A 19,206-nucleotide genomic window follows, 5' to 3' on the forward strand; every position below is an offset into this window, starting at 1 on the left:
GCCCTGCAGTGGGCGTAGATAGGCTGGTGATGATGAAGCTTAATTAAAATACCAAGTGGCTTCTTCGGAAATACCTTTTTCAAAATACTTTTTGTTGGTCACTTGGGGCGGTCTGCAGAACGTAAGAGACACGTGAATATTTTGCGCAGCTATATGCAAAACGATTTTGGATAAAAAGGTAGTAAGCAAGGGCTTCTCCTCATGTATTTCTGTAAGAGTATTGTATTTTGAGAGCGTAGCGTATTTCGTTTTTACCAACTGAATTGTTGTGTTACCTGTCTCCACTTCTACAGTAGGCAAGTTTCAGGGCCAAGTTGCACTCCTGTATCTGGCGCTGTATCCCTCAAGTGTTCCTGAAGAATACCATCACCAGGCTGGCGCAGATATCGCCAAAATACTGGAAAGATTTCTCTGGAGAGGTGGTAAGAATATGGACTGTTCCTAGCGAAACAAAATGTTTACCAATCACTCAAAGTGTTCAATGTATATATACAGTATTCCCTCATTAACTCAAGTCATAAAATCCGCTGAAAAATTCCAGATCAGTGGCGCTTTAAATTAAACGAAATTCCGAACATTTGCGGCCAGGACAACGAAATAAGAGCTAATGCTGGTATGAAAAGCTCCACTTCACAAGAAAACTTTTGTATAAAGGCAAAAAGTTCGCGGGAAAAACGAATTTGTATTATTCCGGAAGGAAAAACTTTGCTATGATTGCCTGTTTCGCGTCCGAATCTGCTCCCAGAAAAGCGTTCTCGAGCTGCACGCGTCGCATCTTTGTTGTTTCTGATGTTGTGGCACTTCTAGAGGCTTCTCTTCGTCATCATGATCAGCTAAATTGTGCACAGCTCTCTCAACAATGTAAAACAGTGTCCCGGTAACAGGAACATACACCTCGAACATCGTATATTTGCCGTTCACGACCACATTCGGCGCGTTCTGGGAGCAAAGCATGAGAACGAAGACCTTAGCGGCTGCTTGTAGTGGACCTTACATTGTGCTGTGTCTGCCCATATTTTGAAATATCCCCGGACTTCACCAAAAACGTTTCGAGGTAAAGGGGAAGGGGGCAAATACAAGGCGCCTATGTGAGGTAAATTCCTGGCAAAAAAAAAGTTTCGACTGAATCGTTATTTCGAGTGTACAAAGTCGAGTTAACCAGAGAATACTGGCAGTCAAGGAAACCTCGGAGAGAAAAGGGGAGGATGTGGTAGGTCATTGAAACAGATAAAGAATTTGGAAAGAAAAAAAGAAAGTGGAGGAAAAATGCCCGCCAGTTGAGATCCGAACCCACGACCACCAGAATACCGGTCTGGTGCGATAACCACAACGCTACATATATATATATATATATATATATATATATATATATATATATATATATATATATATATATATATATATATATATATATATATATATAATATTATCAAGATGTCAATCCCAAACCCCTGCAATTGGCCAAAAGGCGAACCCCGACCTCAACCCCTATTTCTTCATCTTGCAAGAACTGAACCAAAAAAATATCGGTTACCAGTTCACGCAGAAATGGCTCGACGCCACCTTGTTTATATTGCCATTGAATGGCATTAGGGGCTTTTTTTAGGCAAGATGAAGTTCATAACCTCTCACACAATTTTCCCCTTCTGACAAATCACATCTCTATCTGCACACGTTACGTGCTGTGAACAAATGGATGTGCACCAATGTTGGAATGGTATAGATCAGCTGGCGGCGCACGCAAATTTCAAAGCGGAGAGAAATTAATGACGCCCATTTTGCATTCTGCACGCGATATGAAACGTGGACTTTGTTTTGCCCTCTCTGTGTTCAGGCTGCACCAATGCTGCACCGCGAAATGCGAAGGCCTCAACATGTTTTCGTCTTGCTTTGTGAAACTGGTTTATAAAAGCTGCACACATGGAAGTGTAAATTCTTGACAAGTGTTATCTCCAGGTGGCCTAATTTTTTTCCAATCCTGCAATGCATGGTTCGCTTTATACCTCCTGCGTACCTTCTGAACATCAAACGCGGCAATATTTTTATCCGTGTATTTCGGCGGAAGAACAGAAAGACAAAGCCGTAAATCCATAAAGTCGTACGTAGTAAATCCTTACGCACAAATTTCACACACCAATGTTTCTTCTTGCTTTATTCAGCTGTTCTAGAAGCACAAACATAAACGTAGACCCAAAAAAGTTAGGGGAGCCCAAACGCAACATTCTAGCGCACGACTAGTTTTAAAAGGGGGTCTACCACAAAATGTCGCCGCCGGCCTGGTTATCTCGGATGTTGAGTTTTTTAGGCTTAGCGTCACAGAAAATATTAGACCGCACCTAGTATTACAGTGCGGAATGGCCATCACTAACGCAATTTTTTACCACAGCATCATCACCTTTTTCGCAAGTGAAACTATTTCCGCGGGAATTGCCTGTAGCGATTAGCGATTAAGATATCTTCCGCATCATGTGTCGATTCTTGCTTGCAGGTAGCGTTATTCTTCGTCCGTTCGCCGCACCGCGCACAAATAGGCAGGTGCTTGTTGCCGCAGTGCCCAGTAGTTCACCATCCACCGGGGTCAGTCGGAGCAAAGGAATGTAGGCTTAGCATCGAAGCAGATATTTTATGGTCGCTTTCAAAATACCACCTAACGACAATCTCTAGCACAATTTTACTCCACAATAACACCTACTTTTGTCAAATGTGGAACTCATTTTTGGCGATCAGTGCTATTTTACATAGCGGCGACAAGCTGTTGCTGCCTCGATCCGCGCCGCTTCAGGCCGATTCGTTGGCCATTCGTGCGAGAAGGTGCCGCGTGCACGTGGAGCGTTTCCGCGTGCAGAAAACATGCTTGCACCTCTGCAAGCGGCACGTTTCCTTCCTAAACTTTGGAGAACAAAGCGTTGGCTATGTCTACGTTGACGGTTACGGGCGGTCGCGAGTGTCTTCCTCTGAGTGAGAGTCGCTTTGCGGCACCGCGGTCTTTTTGCGCATGATCTCGTCGTCCGTTAGCTCCCAGCACAACAATATGTCGCTGCCCACTACAGAAAACTTTCGAAATATGGCGTAAGATCCAAGAAGGTTACCCTGGCGCGAGTCGAGCCAATCGCCATACCATCCGCAGCTGACCAGGTTCTTAGGATTCGAAATTGGGTCGTCCTGGAGTCCACCGAGGCTCTGCCGCGGAATATTTTGTCCGAAAAATCGACCTTTTGGATTTAGTTTATTTGAAATATTCTTTGTGCACATACATTACTAATGTGGGACAACCTGCGGTTCGTCGGGAAAGTGTAGAATATCCAGCCAGTCAGCAAGTAACAAATTTGGAAAGCTGAAAAAAAAATACAGTCGGCTACTGTATGTATGTATGTATGCATGTACGTATATATATATATATATATATATATATATATATATATATATATATATATATATATATATATATATATATATATACTTGAGAAAATGGTAGACGCACGATTAAAAACAAAAACAGTGGTTTACTGACGTTTCGACTGCGGGACTTGTAACTCAACTTACTCAAGATGAAGACTGGTCCCGCAGTCGAAACGTCAGTAAACCACTGGTTTTGTTTTTAATCGTGCATCTACCATTTGCTCAAGTATTTTTTCTGGCTCATCGAGAAGTTTTCTTTTACTGCCTATAGATATATATATATATATATATATATATATATATATATATATATATATATATATATATATATATATATATATATATATATATATATATATATATATATATATATATATATATATATATAATATATATATTGTTAAGAAGACAGCCGACACGCCGGTAGCCGGTTGACGTTGTTTAATCGCAGGAGCGAAGCCGATGGATAACGCAGGTCTGAGCGTTGCGTTCACCAAGCTCGTGTCTGGCGCATGCACGTCCTGTGGTTCATCGTCTTCTTTGACACCTCTTTGGCGCATATCCCCGTGTGTGAATTGGTCGTAATCCTATATGGGCTATGCTGGTGAGGCACATACCCCGATGTCTTGATGGCATGTTGCGTCTATTGCATATGTTCATTACCCTCGTTACAATCACCCCCCGGTGCAGAAGGAGCCAACCTGGCGACTTAGGGTGATGTCGACACGAGCGGGTCGTAGTAAGGCTTGAGCCTATCAACGTGGACTGTTTCACGGCCACGGCGGCGAAGATCCGAGGACGGAGTAACGGGCTCAACAAGGTAGTTCACTGGCGAAGTGCGGGCAATGACCTTGTATGGACCGTGATATTTGGCCACCAATTTTTGGGAGAGACCGGGTGTTGGGCAGGGCACCCAAAGCCACACATGCGAACCAGGATCAAACGTCGTAGGACCGGTGGAGTCGTCACGACGATGCTTCTGGCGCTGTTGGTCAGCAGTTGTAAAAGAACGGGCTAGTTGTCGACATTCTTCGGCGTGCTGCGCCATTTGTGATACCGGTGTGTATTCTGTGGCATCGCGGTTGTAAGGGAGTATGGTATCCAGGGCGCATGTCGGCTCACGTCCGTAAAGCAAGAAAAACGGGGAAAATCCCGTCGTCGCCTGTGTGGCCGTGTTGTAGGCGTACGTTATAAATGGGAGCACGAGGTCCCAATTGGAGTGGTCCGATGACAAATACATTGAAAGCATGTCGCCCAGGGTGCGGTTGAATCGCTCTGTGAGCCCATTCGTCTGTGGGTGGTATGATGAGCTTGTCCGATGAACTATGTGACATTCGGCGAGTAGCGCTTTCACGACTTCCGACAAGAAGACCCGTCCTTGATCACTCAGGAGCTCCCGAGGCGCCCCGTGGCGAAGTATAAAATGACGTAGAAGGAAAGTGGCGACGTCACGAGCCGTGGATGCGGGCAGTGCAGCAGTTTCAGCATACCTCGTCAGGTGGTCAACGGCAACAATTATCCACCGGTTACCGGAAGCTGTAGAAGGCAGTGGTCCGTATAGGTCGATCCCAACGCGGTCAAAGGGTTTTTCCGGGCAGGGTAGTGGTTGCAGTGGAGCGGGCGAGCGAGCAGGTGGCGACTTGCGGCGTTGGCATTCCGGGCACGAGCGAACGTACTTCTGTACGAAGTTGTACATTCCACGCCAATAATAACGGAGCCGGAGTCGCTCGTATGTCTTGATGACGCCAGCATGGGCGCAGGTCGGGTCGTCATGAAATGAAGCGCATATATCTGCGCGCAAATGGCGTGGAATAACCAGCAGCCACTTGCGACCGTCCGAGAAATAATTTCGGCGGTAAAGCAGCTCGTCGCGCAGTTGAAAGTGAGAAGCTTGCCGTCGCAGGGCCCTTGATACACGGGCAGGTGACGCACCGGAAAGGAAGCTGATCATGGAAGCTATCCATGGGTCCTTTTGCTGCTCAGCGCACATGTTAGTAGCACTGAGAGACGACAAGCTGCAGTCGGTAGTGGCGAGGTGAGACACGTCAGCCGGCAGCGGAGAGCGCGAGAGGGCATCCGCGTCTGAGTGCTTCCGGCCTGAACGGTAGACGACGTTGATATCGTACTCTTGGAGCCGAAGAGCCCATCGACCAAGGCGACCACAAGGATCTCTGAGGGAGGCCAGCCAGCACAGTGCGTGGTGGTCGGTGACGACGTCAAATCGGCGGCCATACAAGTATGGGCGAAACTTCCCCAATGCCCATATTATGGCCAAACACTCTTTTTCAGTGACTGAGTAGTTGGACTCAGCCTTTGTCAGCGTCCGGCTCGCGTATGCAACGACGTGCTCCGCAAAGCCAGATTTCCGCTGCGCCAGCACGGCACCAAGGCCAATACCACTAGCATCTGTGTGGACTTCTGTTGGAGAAGACGGGTCAAAATGTCGAAGTATAGGCGGCGATGTGAGCAGACGACGGAGTGTCGCAAACGCCTCGTCACAGGATGCTGACCAAGCCGAAATGCCGTTGTCGCTGCTGAGAAGCTTTGTTAGTGGTGAAATGATGGACGCAAAGTTGCGAATAAACCGCCGAAAATATGAACACAGCCCGATAAAGCTCCTAAGTGCCTTTAGGGTGGTCGGTTTCGGGAACTCCGCGACGGCACGAAGCTTGGTCTCGTCCGGACGAACGCCCTCCTTGCAAACGACATGACCCAGGATGGTCAGTTTGCGCGCGGCAAAGTGACACTTCTTCAGATTGAGCTGCAGTCCCGCCGCGGCGAGACACGTCAAAACTTGCTCTAGGCGAACCAGGTGCGTCTCAAAATCTGGAGCGAAAACGACTACATCATCCAAGTAGCAAAGGCACGTCTTCCATTTGAGGCCGCGCAAAAGACTGTCCATCATTCTTTCAAACGTGGCTGGGGCATTGCATAGCCCGAACGGCATAACGTTAAATTCGTAGAGGCCATCAGGGGTGACGAATGCCGTCTTCGCGCGATCAGCCTCCGCCATTGGGACCTGCCAGTACCCGGATCGTAAGTCGAGGGATGAGAAAAATTCGGCTCCTTGCAAACAATCAAGCGCATCATCGATGCGAGGGAGCGGGTATACGTCTTTGCGTGTAATGGTGTTCAAGCGGCGATAATCTACGCAAAACCTAATGGAGCCATCTTTCTTCCGAACAAGTACCACAGGCGAAGCCCAGGGACTCTTGGAAGGGCGAATAACACCTCGCTTGAGCATATCCGTCACGTTGTCTTCAATAGTTTGGCGCTCAGTCGGTGACACTCGATAGGGGCGCTGTCGAAGCGGGGCGTGCGAACCAGTATCAATGGAGTGCGTGACAACGGACGTGCGACCCAGCGAGCTTTGCGCGTGATCAAACGACGAACAGAACTTCCGAAGCAATGCAGCAAGTCGTGATCGTTGGGTTGCGTCAAGGTCTTCGTCCATGCACTGGTGGAAAGCAGCAGATGGCAGTTGGTCTGGTACGCCGGAACTAACACTCAGTCCGTCAATCTGAACATGGTTCAAATGGTCAGGTACATCGACGACTAGCCGGGCATCCACAATCTCGATAAACCCAAGTGTTTCTCCACTAAAAAGGGAACACGGAGTCGCCGACGGATTCGTGACTAACATAGTGCTTGCGCCATCACGAGTTGTTAAAATGGCACAGGGCAAAGGAAGACATTTCCGACGTAGGAAAATGGCTGAGGGCGTAAAGAGAACAGTTGCGTCTGGGACAGTGGTGCAACATAATGGAACGAGGACAGAGGAGCCTGGCGGAACGTCAGTGTCTTCAGCAATTAGTACCTTGGTAGTAGGGGCATCACCGGAATCCTCTAAGACGTCAGTGGAAAATTCAACTTCAGCCCGAGCACAGTCAATAATAGCGTCGTGGCGGGAAAGAAAGTCCCAACCCAGGATTACGTCATGGGAGCAGGATGGCAGGACGATGAACTCAACGATGTAAGAGATGTTCTTGATGACGACCCGTGCAGTGCAGGCAGCAAGCGGCTTAATGGGTTGCGAATTGGCGGCTCGTAATGAAAGTCCAGAAAGTGGCGTCATCACTTTTCGTAGAGAGCGGCAGAGACGGGCATGGATAACAGAAACAGCGGCTCCTGTATCGATTAGCGCAACAGTAGGGGCACCTTCTACAATCACGTCAATAACATTTTTCGGTGAAAATTGAGGACTTGTGCAGTTCGACGGTGACGCAGCTCTTGCCTCAGGAACTGCGGCTGTTAGTTTTCCTCCCCGTCACTGGTCGGGCGGCGACGCATGGGGGAAACTGAGCGGCGACGTGGGGAGGACGAGCGGCGGCTGGCGAACGGCGGCTGTTCAGAAGACTCGGTGGGCAAATTCTGCGGAGTTTGCGGCGGAACACAAGACGGGGTGTGGGGGCTTGCGTAAAAAGGTGCTTGAAAAATGTTGGCGGGCTGCAGCACACGACGACGACAGTAGCGGGCGACATGTCCGGGTGTCCGACACGGGAAACAGATGGGCCGATTGTCCGGTGTGCGCCACGCATTCGCATCGTAAGGACTGGTGATGGGGGTTGGATGTGGACGTGATGGTACGTGAGTCGGCGCAATGCGCACCGCCGGCTGGAACGACACGGCTGGTTGCGGCGCTGGGGACTGGAAGAATGGAGCAGGCGGTGGTGGCGGCCTGGCTGTCGCTCCAGCGTAGGTGAGAGGGGCGTAGGTGAGAGGGGAGAGGGGCGTAGGGGCAGCGACTGGTGCGGTGTGTTCGGCTGGTGGCAATGCGTTAGCTACCTGGTCCCGTATCATATTCCGGAGTGTAGGCGCTAGTGGAGAAGGCGGCTCTACGGTGCAGGGGAGCAGGGAAACTTGGCGGGCCACCTCTTCTCGTATAAAGTCTTTGATGCGGGAAAACAGAGCGGAATCCTCGTCGTACGTAGCCGCCACGCTCGCCACGGACTCTCCGCGAGCACAGGCTTGTCGAGTCAGAGCTCGCTGCTTGCGTAGATCGTCAAAACTCTGACACAAGCGGACGACATCCGCAACAGTTTTGGGATCTCTAGCCAAGAGCATCTGGAAAGCGTCGTCGTCAACGCCTTTTAAAATGTTCCGGACCTTGTCAGCTTCCGTCATGGAGGGGTCGACGCGTTTGCATAAATCAATGACGTCTTCGATATAGCTGGTGAACGTCTCGCCAGCCTTCTGTCCGCGTGCACGTAAGCACTGTTCGGCGCGAAGTTTTCGTACAGCAGGGCGGCCGAAAATTCTAATAAATTCACTGCAGAAATGAGACCAAGGCCGGAGATCGGACTCGTTATTGTTGTACCATGTTTCCGCGACTTTCGTTAGAGAGAAGGCGACGTTGCTAAGCTTGGCATTGTCGTCCCACTTATTATACGCACTCACGCGTTCGAAGGAAGCAAGCCAGTCCTCTGCGTCGCTGTCGTCTGCACCGCTGAACTTGGCCGGTTCCCGCTCGCGCATGGAGCCGCGGCAGATCACAGGCTGAGTGGTTTCTCTGGACATTGGGGGTGGTAGCGTCCGGGAACGAAGCTCCAGGGCGGGATCGAAACTCCTGACCTCCACCACTTGTTAAGAAGACAGCCGACACGCCGGTAGCCGGTTGACGTTGTTTAATCGCAGGAGCGAAGCCGATGGATAACGCAGGTCTGAGCGTTGCGTTCACCAAGCTCGTGTCTGGCGCATGCACGTCCTGTGGTTCATCGTCTTCTTTGACACCTCTTTGGCGCATATCCCCGTGTGTGAATTGGTCGTAATCCTATATGGGCTATGCTGGTGAGGCACATACCCCGATGTCTTGATGGCATGTTGCGTCTATTGCATATGTTCATTACCCTCGTTACAATATATATATATATATATATTTATATATATACGGTAAACCAGGACAGACCTGGCTGATAATATTACGCCAAGGTAGCTTGCTTTCATGAAACATTTCAGACTGAATTCACCCAGCTATATACGTCTCATAGTGTGAGTGAAGTGGCAGCTTGACGGAGTGAGGCGTGCCTAAACAGTCAAGTGATGGTGCGCAGCAAGAAACCATAAGACGAACCAGATAAAATGACGCAACAAAGTGACCCTAGAAAATGCACGTTTCTCACAGCTTGCCTTAAGTCGATTGAGTTTTGCAATTGTACTTTACTGCTTTACTGTGGTGCAACAGAATTGGGGTGTATCTTACTGCAGTAGGAGACCGAGTCTTTCATGTGAAGCACACTTTTATTTTATTTTGTGTATTAATTCCCATTTACCCTCAAGGTCACAGGAATTAAAAGAAGGATTAGATACAAAGATACAGGTTAAATATAAAATTGTTTAGATGGGCACAGGCTTGTTGGGTTTCTGGGTATACAATATTAGCTAGTGGGGTACGAAAATTTGGTGGTCGACAATGGTGGCTGTTGGTCCGGGAGGGGGGTTCCATCCTTTTGAAGCGCGTGGTATGTAAGACTGAAGGCAAGCTCTTTTTCGGCAGGGCTGGATTCCAACTTTGTGAACGTCATCGACTCGTGGGGAAATGTAGATTGGTGGAAGAATGAGTTCGATGCGCAAATGAGAACTGTGGTTGAATATTTTAATAAATTGACATATGCTAGAAAACTGCAGACTGGATGCAAGGAAAGGAATATTGTAATGTGTTTTTCATGGACGTTATGTAGCAGCATGGTTGTAGTGATGCAGTATGAAACGAGAGGAGTTATTCGGTACAAATTCAAAGGAGCTAATTAAGTTATTAGTACTGGGATCCCATATGGAAGGGGCGTAATCTAAGTTACTACGGAATAATGTTTCATATACAGATAGTTTTAAGGATATTGGTTGTGAAAAGAAATCTCGACGAAAATTTCCTAACCTTCTGTTAGCACAGTTGATAAACGATTTAATATGAAGTGACCAGGTGAGACAGCAAGTAATGTGAACACAAAGATAGCGCTAAGAAGGGACTGACTGGAGAGGACATGTATTAAGTATTGATGGGACTAGATATAGAACGAGAAATTCGCATTTCTTTATATTCGGTATTGCTAAGGACCACTAGCCACGCGTCAAACCAGTTTAAAATTGCGTTCATATCAGTGTGCAGAATGTGAACGCAGTTTATATCATTAATCTCGCGAAACATTATCCAGTCGTCCCGAATAAGTATCTTAGAAGAAACGCAAGAAGGAAGGTCGTTAATACATATTAACAACAAAAGCGGACCTAAAACTGAACCCTTAGGGACGCTGGATTGAACCGTACTAAAGGGAGAGTAGAGTAGAAATTGTTAGCAGTGACAAACTGCGTTCGGATGCAAAGAAAGTGCTCCAGCCATGTTAAAAGATCGCGACCAATATTCAATTTGCTTAATTTAAGAAAAGCTTGTCTCATACCTTTTCAATGGCTTTGAAAAATATGAGAAAATGCAGTGTGCCAGTGAACAACGATCAAGGACGCTGTTAAATTTATACAAAGAAAATAAGTTGGGTTTCCCAAGAGAAGGTTCTGCGGAAACCATGCTGGGCGCTGGTAAGAAAAGAGTTAGATTCGAGAACTTTTACTCTGCTTGAGTAAGGAATGTGCTCGAGTATTTTGCAAGGAATGGTAGAGTTTGCAAGAGATTGGACGGAAGTTGAAAGGTGAATTTTTACGACCTTACTTATGAATGGCCACCACCTTCTCGACATTCCGGTCTTCAGGAAGAGTGCAGGTGTCAATAGATTCCTGGAAAATCTTTGACAAAATAAGAGAACAATATAATTTAGTACCTTTTAAAATATCGGGTTAATTGAATCAACACCCGCACTCAAGGAAACCTTTAGTTTTTGAATTATTTCTTCTATTCCTTTGGGTTCGATAAGTATTGATTTCATTTGTAGGAATTCATTAGTGGGTATGATTGGAATCACAATGCTGCGACCAAAAGTAAAAACACTACTACAAAAACATTGTTTAAAATCACTAGGCATACTCTATCGGGAATGACCAAGCCATGCTCATCGAGTAGGTTGATTGAATCAATAGTGTTGGGGTTAATGACTCACCAGAGCTTTTTCGAACCGTTCAAAACACGTTAGGTAAAGGTTTTTGGAAGAAATGTTATTTCACTTCTTTGACCTTTGATAATTTGTCAAGGTTAGCCGCCTTGTAAGCATCACATTTAGCAGCACAAGAAGAACGTTTTCAACACGGTGCAGGCGTTTCTTCTTGTTCGAGAGACGCTTTAAGTACCTGGTGTACCACAAAGCGGGAGCATTAGGAAAAAGAAAAAAAAAGTGCGCCAGTGACACAGGTATAAAAAGCGAGGGTCTGGGTAGAAACAAAACATATCCAAGGCCATCTCCACAAACGTGAATCCTGGGGAGGGGCGAAGTATGCAGTGTATAAGTGTACGTTTTCTTGGCGCTTTGGCGTTTTTGGAAACGTAGGAGAACCTATGGGGGGGGGGGGGGGGGTACAGGTATACAGCTTTGCTGTACATGTCTCGTGACTGAAGCCAGAAGAGTTCTAGCGCAGGGCGTAAACGAGTGTGCCGGTGTTTTTTTAGTGCGCATTACAAAGCGTTATAGTGCGAAGCGTAAACGAGTGTCTCGGTGTTTTGGTACAATACTACATAAGACGCCGATTGCGACGGCCACGACGACATCAGACGCAGACAGCCCGAGCCCCTAAGGAGCATCGCCCCTGAAACAGGTTTCATGCTGCTGTAAAGCGTTTTTTGTGACTGAATAACAAAGATTTATGTGAGTACACTCGCACCCCTTGTTATTGTCGCTGACAATATTACAACTTCACCAACATGTATTTCAAATAAAATGAATCGCGAATATTCCTTCGGTTCCTGAAATCCACTCAACGCGTATGTTAATTCGCAGCCACATGACAATACTTGAACTGTAAACATTTAAAATTTCCTTTTTCGACACCAGCGCGCACAGGCTAACAAACCGCCAAAGTGTTTCGCTACTTTTGTTGCGAGTCGATTACAAAACGACCTTTTCTAAGGAGAAAGGGGATCGTAGACGTCGCGCTTCCAATTTTTGTGGATTTGAATACATGCGGCCGCCCTGTGTTCGTGCCAGCACTCTTCACTGACTTGTGGCATAAACCGGTGCGTCACTATGGAGATTAAGCTAAATTTATAAGGTTCTGGCCGCATCACCTTAACGCAACCGGTTGAACTACGGGTATTCCGGTTGGGTATGTTCCGTTGTTGCAGATTTCATCTTATTCTATACGTGACATTTCAGAATGAAGTACCCGAGAATGAAGTACCCTTTGAACCTAGAAATGTATTATTGTTGTTGGTGCTCATGTGGTCACACGAAAACATTTCTCGTACATCTGTTGCAGTTTCCCCATCGAAAGCAGTTCCCGTGCTGCTGTACGTCAGCAGCACCAATCAGAAGAAAGTTTTCAAAGGCGTCTTAGACACCATCTCCGATTCCTGGAGGGATCACGTAGGTTAGTACCTGGCGCATAGCTTTCCTTCGGTCCGAATTACCTGAGCTGAGGACGTCGTGGTTTTCGCTCCAATGCCGAACCCTGCAAATGAAGTAACTGCGATGGCCAGGAGGATGTAAAAATAATGAGGGGTTATACAATTATTATTACCACCCTTACAAAAATGCTTCTTTACATTCTGTAGACGTTTTGTTGACATCCTACCAACTTTATTGCTATCCTACATACTCTTACATTCTATTGACAGTTGTCTGTAAAAAGTCTATTGAATATATGTTGACAATTGTCTATTGACTGTTGTATATAGAAAGTCTACTTAATTTACGTTGACATTTGTCTGTTGACGGTGGTATATAGAAAGTCTGTCAAATTTATGTTGACATTTGTCTGTTGACGGTGGTATATAGAAACTCTGTCAAATTTATGTTGACGGGCTTCTGTAGGAAGACACCTGAAAATTTTTTGAGACCCTTTGTCGCAAGTTGAATTGAACGCAAACACCTGATTCCTTCGTCCTGGAGTCCGATTTGAATTAATTCATATTGTTTTTTTTCTAAATAGCTGGAAAGGTTTACAATATTTGGGAACAAACTATTTACTTGACTTTAACCAAATTACGTTGCTTTGTTTGAATCAGGTTTTAAACACGCACACACACACACACACACACACACACACGCGCGCACGCACACACGCACGCACACGCACACGCACGTATCCTTCTCCCTCCCTCTCTCTCTGCATATATCTTCACACTTGTGCACTCCTAGAAAAACAAGTGGCAAAAGGGAGCAACTTTCACTGTTCGTACGGGTTGGTCCTTCACGACTTGCTTGCTTTCACTCTTCACGGTGATAAACAGGGCTAATCAGCGGTTCCGAACAAGCGCCAGCCAGCGGCATCAACCACTCGCAACCACTCGTCACTGTGTTTTGATTTACGCAAGCTAAGTGCTACATGGTTGAAAGGAACGAATTATTTGCGTACATATTTCGCGACAGACTGCTGGACGCCTCTCTAACAACGCCGATAATCGAAAATCGCCCGCTATGCTAACCTAATCCGGCTGGCGCAGATGCTTTGGCCGCTCTCGACCAACCGCTACCGGCGCCCGTCCCTCTTTGCGTACCTCCGGGAGAAACGCGTCAATCACTGGAGGCAGCCAACACGGGGCGCGCTTTCTTGCAACCCATTCCAGCTTTCCGTTTTGTTTGGTTACAGCTTACAACTATAAAGTAAACAAGAAGATATGTGCAATCGTTTACGTCCCAGTGTTTCCCGGTATTGTATTTTGGAAATAATAACGCGCAGTTTTGTAAACATGCAATGAGAGGCACGCCTCACTGCGGCATCGGCATCCCGCGGATGGTGATATATACACGAAGTGCACTGCTAGAAAGTGTGCGGTGGCAGTGTCGTGCTTCTTTGCGTTTGTGCTTTTTCGGCTATAGTACGTTTCTGAGTTAGGGTTGTGTTGTTATATGACATTTCAGAAAGTGAGCGTGTGAATGTATGCCTCCGAAAAATGTGAACGGCCTTGAAGAACCCGATCAGCCTAACCTGTTGCTGGTTTTTTTTTTCTTTTGTTTTTGCTGCAACTACAGGATCTTTTAGAGAGAAATGATGACGACCTTCAATTAAGCGGTATTGACAGCAGGGTCTACGAATGGTCGGAATTTCCTACTGCATCACATTTTGAATATTCTGTCAAAAAAGGCTTAGGTTAGCAACAGCGATTGAGTATAAAGTCTACACAAAACTTTCTGTAGAAAGTGTACAGAAACGTTTCAGTTCAAACACGTTGGCCAATGGTTGACAAAAAGTTGGTAGGCTGTTGCTAGGAGGTCTATAGACAGTAAGTAGACAGTCTACTCAATGTTGGTAGCTTTTGTCGACTTTTGTCAACAAACATTGAATTCAATGTTGGTAAAAATTTTTATGAGGGCAGGTTGAACGTAAAATATCTGAAGAACGTTCTGGCTCCGCGTACTCTATCAACTGTTAGTGAAGTGTTCCATATTATTCCTTAGGAGACAATATTGTGCAGTCGTTATCATCGTACGGGCTGTAACGACATGCGATTGAAGATACCTAATATATTTTGACTGTAAACCATTTTGGAATCACATAACTACGGCGTTTCCCTCGCTTCCTTTTAGTGTAACCTCATCTAGTCCCGTTTTTCTTCCCTATTTTTTGTGTGACAGCTTGCGCTGACGTACAATGTACTTGTTTACATAAACTTTTCAAGTACCCGCACGTGGCACCTCGTGTATTCTAGGGTCACAGTAGTGATGTCGAGAACGCCTTGATAACTGCAAAGCTGAAGACTTGCAGCACTAAAACCCATCGAAGCTTAAGACAACTTTGTATGAACAGTGAGGAACGCGCTTTCATTTGTGAGGCAATGAAGCCGCATTAGTGCCGTTTGTACTTGATTCTAAGCATACACTGACGTAATTCCGGTCAGAATAATGGCTTCCTTCTATGAGGAATTAATTTTTCTTGCAAATGACGAAATCTTGGAGATAGGGTCTCCAAAGGAAGTCTTCAAACGTTTTTGAATTACCGCATTTTCGCGCCTATAACCAGCCCCCGCACATTACCCGCACAAGCACTACAAATAACTGCTAAACCACTACACAGCAAACAAATAAAGAAATATGTATCCCGGCATATCGCCAGCACATTTTATGCACGAAATGCTTAACCAAAGCTACTAATCAAGCAAAATCGCGCATCTGTTGATGCGAAAATCTAACTTAGCCGACGACTATTGGTAACTAACTGACTTGCCAAATATTTTTTCTTAGGTTGCTATGTGTTAAGCTGTGTGTGCAAACTGAGCACTTCCAATGAGATAAGAGTGGCATAGTCGCGATTGCTGCTGTAGGGGAATCAAGGCACAACACGTATTACCCTGAAGCTGCACTTCAGGATAGTATGTCGGTTATAATCTGTACCTCAACTTTACCCTTCAAATTTTCGCATTTTATGGGCGGGTTTTGCGCGCGAAAATGCGGTATATACCTTCGAGCCCACCAATGAAACGTTTTGCTGGACGTGTTAGTCGGGGACTCAATTTCTCGTGGCATAACGGGCATTTTGGGTAAAAACCATAGATATCTGTTGGCGTGTTGCATGTTTAAGTGTTCAGATTGAATGCAGCGGAGGTTAAATTTATCGAATTACCAACATCTACCTTGTGTCTTGGAAAAAGTTTCATTTGTGCAATATTTTCCGCAGGATTTGATTTCGGCGGAATGGAACCTTTCTTCAAAATCGGTGAGGCTTTCGCCGAGCTCAACATAACCTCGGGTCGATGGCTGGGGAGTGGAAACACCAACTGCCTGCCGTACCAGTCCGGCCGATACGAGCGCCTGGAGTCTATTGTACACTGCCGCGAAGGGAAGAGTGGTGAATGCGAGTTTGTCGACAAGGGCTACGCGTATAACCTGGACACGCAGCGCTCTATCAGGAGAGAGATCAGGTGAGTGGATGCGTTTTTATGCCGCTGCCCTAGTCCACAGTTTCAGGTGGTACAGTGACTAATAGGATGAAGTAAATAACTGTTTTCCCATGGTCATGTCGGCACATTCTAACACAAAAGTGTTTTATTCGCGCATACACAAATATTTTGGCGACGTGATATCCGCTACAAAAGTTACGTCGCCAGAAAAAGTGCCATTAATGCGGCGGCGCCTGGTTTCGATCCCACGACTCTCTGGCCGCAACGGGAAGTACGTGGCGATATTCCCACTGCGCTACGAACCGCGACGTGAGCATACGCTAAAAACGCGCCTTATTAACTCCCATATGACTCATTAAGATGGTGCGCGCCGTCAAGAAGAGGCGAAGCGAAGTATCATACCATGACGCTGATGAGCGCCAACAGTTGGCGCCTCGATGCAGGCGCCTTCCTGTACGGGGAACGTGCCTTAATTGAGGCAACCTCCGCTCCCCTGTGAAAGTGGCCGTAGCGTCAGTGTCGTAGCACCAGTGATTCAAGCACGATAGTGAAAGTTCTTTCATACCGCAAAGTGTTTTTGCTCCGAGCACAAGCTAGACACATTATTCCCTCGTAGGGATCGCATTTTAATGGCACTTCAAACAGGATATGAATAGCAATGTTTTCTGCGTCCGATAGCCCTGTGGAACGAAGAATGCAAGGCAGTGCACAATGCTCAGTGCGATCTTTTTTTTTGTCGACTTTACAGGCTTGGACTGGATGCTGTGATCACGAACTACCCCAGCACTGCCCTCGAGGTCTTGAAAGAGGGGGACATCAGCCGACTAGTGCGGCTGGCTGATCTAGACGACAGTCCTTGGAAGCGGATTGTAGATTGAAATCCAGAGCACGAGTACTGGCGGGTGTGAAGTTTTCTACAACTCCCAGTAGTGTAATTTTCAAAATACCGTTTTTTATACAAAAGGCTGCAAACAAATAGCTTTAAAATTACTCATTCACGCTTATTTCGGCTGCGCAAAGCACCATTTAAATTCGACGAGTACCAATGGAGGCTGAACGAAAGATTTATCGCCAGCCAATTTGAGCCGAAGTATTCGACCGCAGACCGGAAATGTGCCCTTCTTGCTGTTGCCACCAATAAAAATAAACAGCATTCATATATGTGCGTATGCCTGTTGCCGTGTTTTTTGCATAGGTAACTGCTCTACCACCAACTTGATTCAGGTAAAGCTCTGGTCTCCTCAGGAGTTAGGCTCTGCTTTACCTCCAGCTTCATTTAAATCGAAACTTGCATGTACCTACAAACGCATAAAATCTTTGTAAATTTTGTAATTGATGTCTCAAAGAGCAGCGCCAAATGTAATACTTCTCTTTTAGCAGATTTTCGGTTCCTGCGAGAAATATTTAATGCAGAGATTAGTGTAAGCATGTTTTCTTTGTTCTGTTTGGTACTGTTTGTAGTACTGCATTTTAAGAAACTTTAAATATAAAGCATTTCTATTACATCGCAGGCTTGTCAGGTCTAGATTGAAAGGTTCATCTGTTAAAATTGCATTCCGGCATATAAAACCATTCTGGTGGATTGTGTTCACAAACCATGACTAGTCCTTTCAGTTTCTCCCTTGCTTTCGTGATAATGCGGACGGATCCTGTTGTATTGAAAATCGGCAATTGGAGTTTCCGAACACTTCTTGGCACTCGATGGGTCATACATTCAACCAGAAATTGTATGCGTGTGCGTGCGTGTGTGTGTGTGTGTGTGTGTGTGTGTGTGTGTGTGTGTGTGTGCGTGTGTGTGTGTGTGTGTGCGTGTGTGTGTGTGTGCGTGTGTGTGTGTGTGTGTATGCGTGTGTGTGTGTGTGTGTGTGTGTGTGTGTGTGTGTGCGTGTGTGTGTGCAATATACTACCGCTCATGAATATACCGAACTATACAAACATCCCCTGTAATTTTATTGTTTATTTTTAGTACAAAGTGTCTAGTACAAACTATAAACTTGAAAGTCAAACTCGATAAGGGTAGGCAGACGGAAACAAGGAAAGCCAATAACTTCTTGTTTGCGTGCCTTCTTTCCGTTTTTTGTTTCTTGTGAGCTTTGGACTTGCCAGTAGGTACCGAATACGTGAGCTTGTGGTGGGACTAATTATGAAGTCCATCGAATCCACTGAAGTGCTCGCCTTTGTTTATGGTTGCGTCTGGAAAGCGCATCTGGTCTTGTTGTCTTCAATATCTTTTGTTTGTCCCTCCGATGACTCGCAAGCTGATTCTGCTGTGAGCGATTCAAAGAGGTTTCGCCCTTCAAACAAGTAGGCATTTTGTGCCGCTCCTTCCAGGCACCTAAACTGGTCGCGGGCTGGACAGAAAACCTTCAGGGTGATTTTGGCTTAGTAGTAGAGGACTGGCAGCCCGCGTTTTCTTTGCCAAGGCCTTGCTGTGGCGCAACTGTTAGATAGATTTTTTCTTCGGAGGAGAAGGATGTTAGGTTAGCTGCCTCATTCAGTAGGGGGGAAAACCGCGGCGGTACGTCCAAGTTGCTTCTACTCCTATCAAAGACACCTCCTCTGTCTTACGCTAGTAGTTGCGTCAGTTCACATAATTTTCTCGTGATCCTGCAGCTTCCAAAAATGTTTTATAGTTCAGGTTTTGCAGAGGACATTGTTTCTGGCACATATTGGGCACCCGCTTGGACGTTGGGCTCACGAGCGGAGGGCGGTTCTTTATTAGGATAACTTGGACATTCCTTTGCTGCAGCGCTGTTCCGTCGGGGCCGTTGGTCGGTTGTTTGAACGTTTTGACCTTCTGAGCCGGTACGTTTCGGCTGCTGACTGCGTAGTCTTAAGTGGCTCGTTCACATTAGGCTTGACGGGCATCATTTCTT

The 19,206-nt window shown here is 46.4% G+C and overlaps 2 protein-coding genes across 3 annotated transcripts in view; one reads left to right on the forward strand and one right to left on the reverse strand.

Moving 5' to 3' along the window:
- Nucleotides 1-17,495, forward strand: part of LOC144138741 (dermonecrotic toxin StSicTox-betaIC1-like) — a 43,308-nt gene extending 25,813 nt beyond the window's left edge. For both annotated transcript variants that reach the window (XM_077671157.1, XM_077671156.1), the window contains exons 3-6: nucleotides 294-422; nucleotides 12,751-12,861; nucleotides 16,108-16,351; nucleotides 17,079-17,495. In XM_077671157.1, the coding sequence (XP_077527283.1) occupies nucleotides 294-422; nucleotides 12,751-12,861; nucleotides 16,108-16,351; nucleotides 17,079-17,208 (614 nt within the window). In that variant the 3' untranslated portion in view covers nucleotides 17,209-17,495. The remainder of the gene's footprint in view (nucleotides 1-293; nucleotides 423-12,750; nucleotides 12,862-16,107; nucleotides 16,352-17,078) is intronic.
- On the reverse strand, nucleotides 7,056-9,003 carry LOC144138957 (uncharacterized). The gene is made up of 2 exons (XM_077671464.1): nucleotides 8,132-9,003; nucleotides 7,056-7,113 (listed from the first exon to the last, which is right to left on the reverse strand). Exons 1-2 carry the CDS (start codon nucleotides 8,914-8,916, stop codon nucleotides 7,056-7,058), a joined length of 843 nt encoding a protein of 280 aa, XP_077527590.1. The 5' UTR covers nucleotides 8,917-9,003.
- Nucleotides 17,496-19,206: the final 1,711 nt, after the last annotated feature.

The sequence above is a fragment of the Haemaphysalis longicornis genome, unplaced genomic scaffold (genome assembly GCF_048455015.1).
Source record: "Haemaphysalis longicornis isolate Haplotype H1 unplaced genomic scaffold, Haemaphysalis longicornis Haplotype H1 scaffold_5, whole genome shotgun sequence".
Taxonomy (NCBI): domain Eukaryota; kingdom Metazoa; phylum Arthropoda; class Arachnida; order Ixodida; family Ixodidae; genus Haemaphysalis; species Haemaphysalis longicornis.

Coding starts and splice junctions, on each gene's coding strand:
- LOC144138957 (XM_077671464.1), bottom strand. CDS start 8,916: ATGTCCAGAGAAACCACTCAGCCTGTGATCTGCCGCGGCTCCATGCGC. Junction 7,114..8,131: donor GCACCAGTCGCTGCCCCTAC/GCCCCTCTCCCC, acceptor TTACGCCCTCAG/CCATTTTCCTACGTCGGAAA.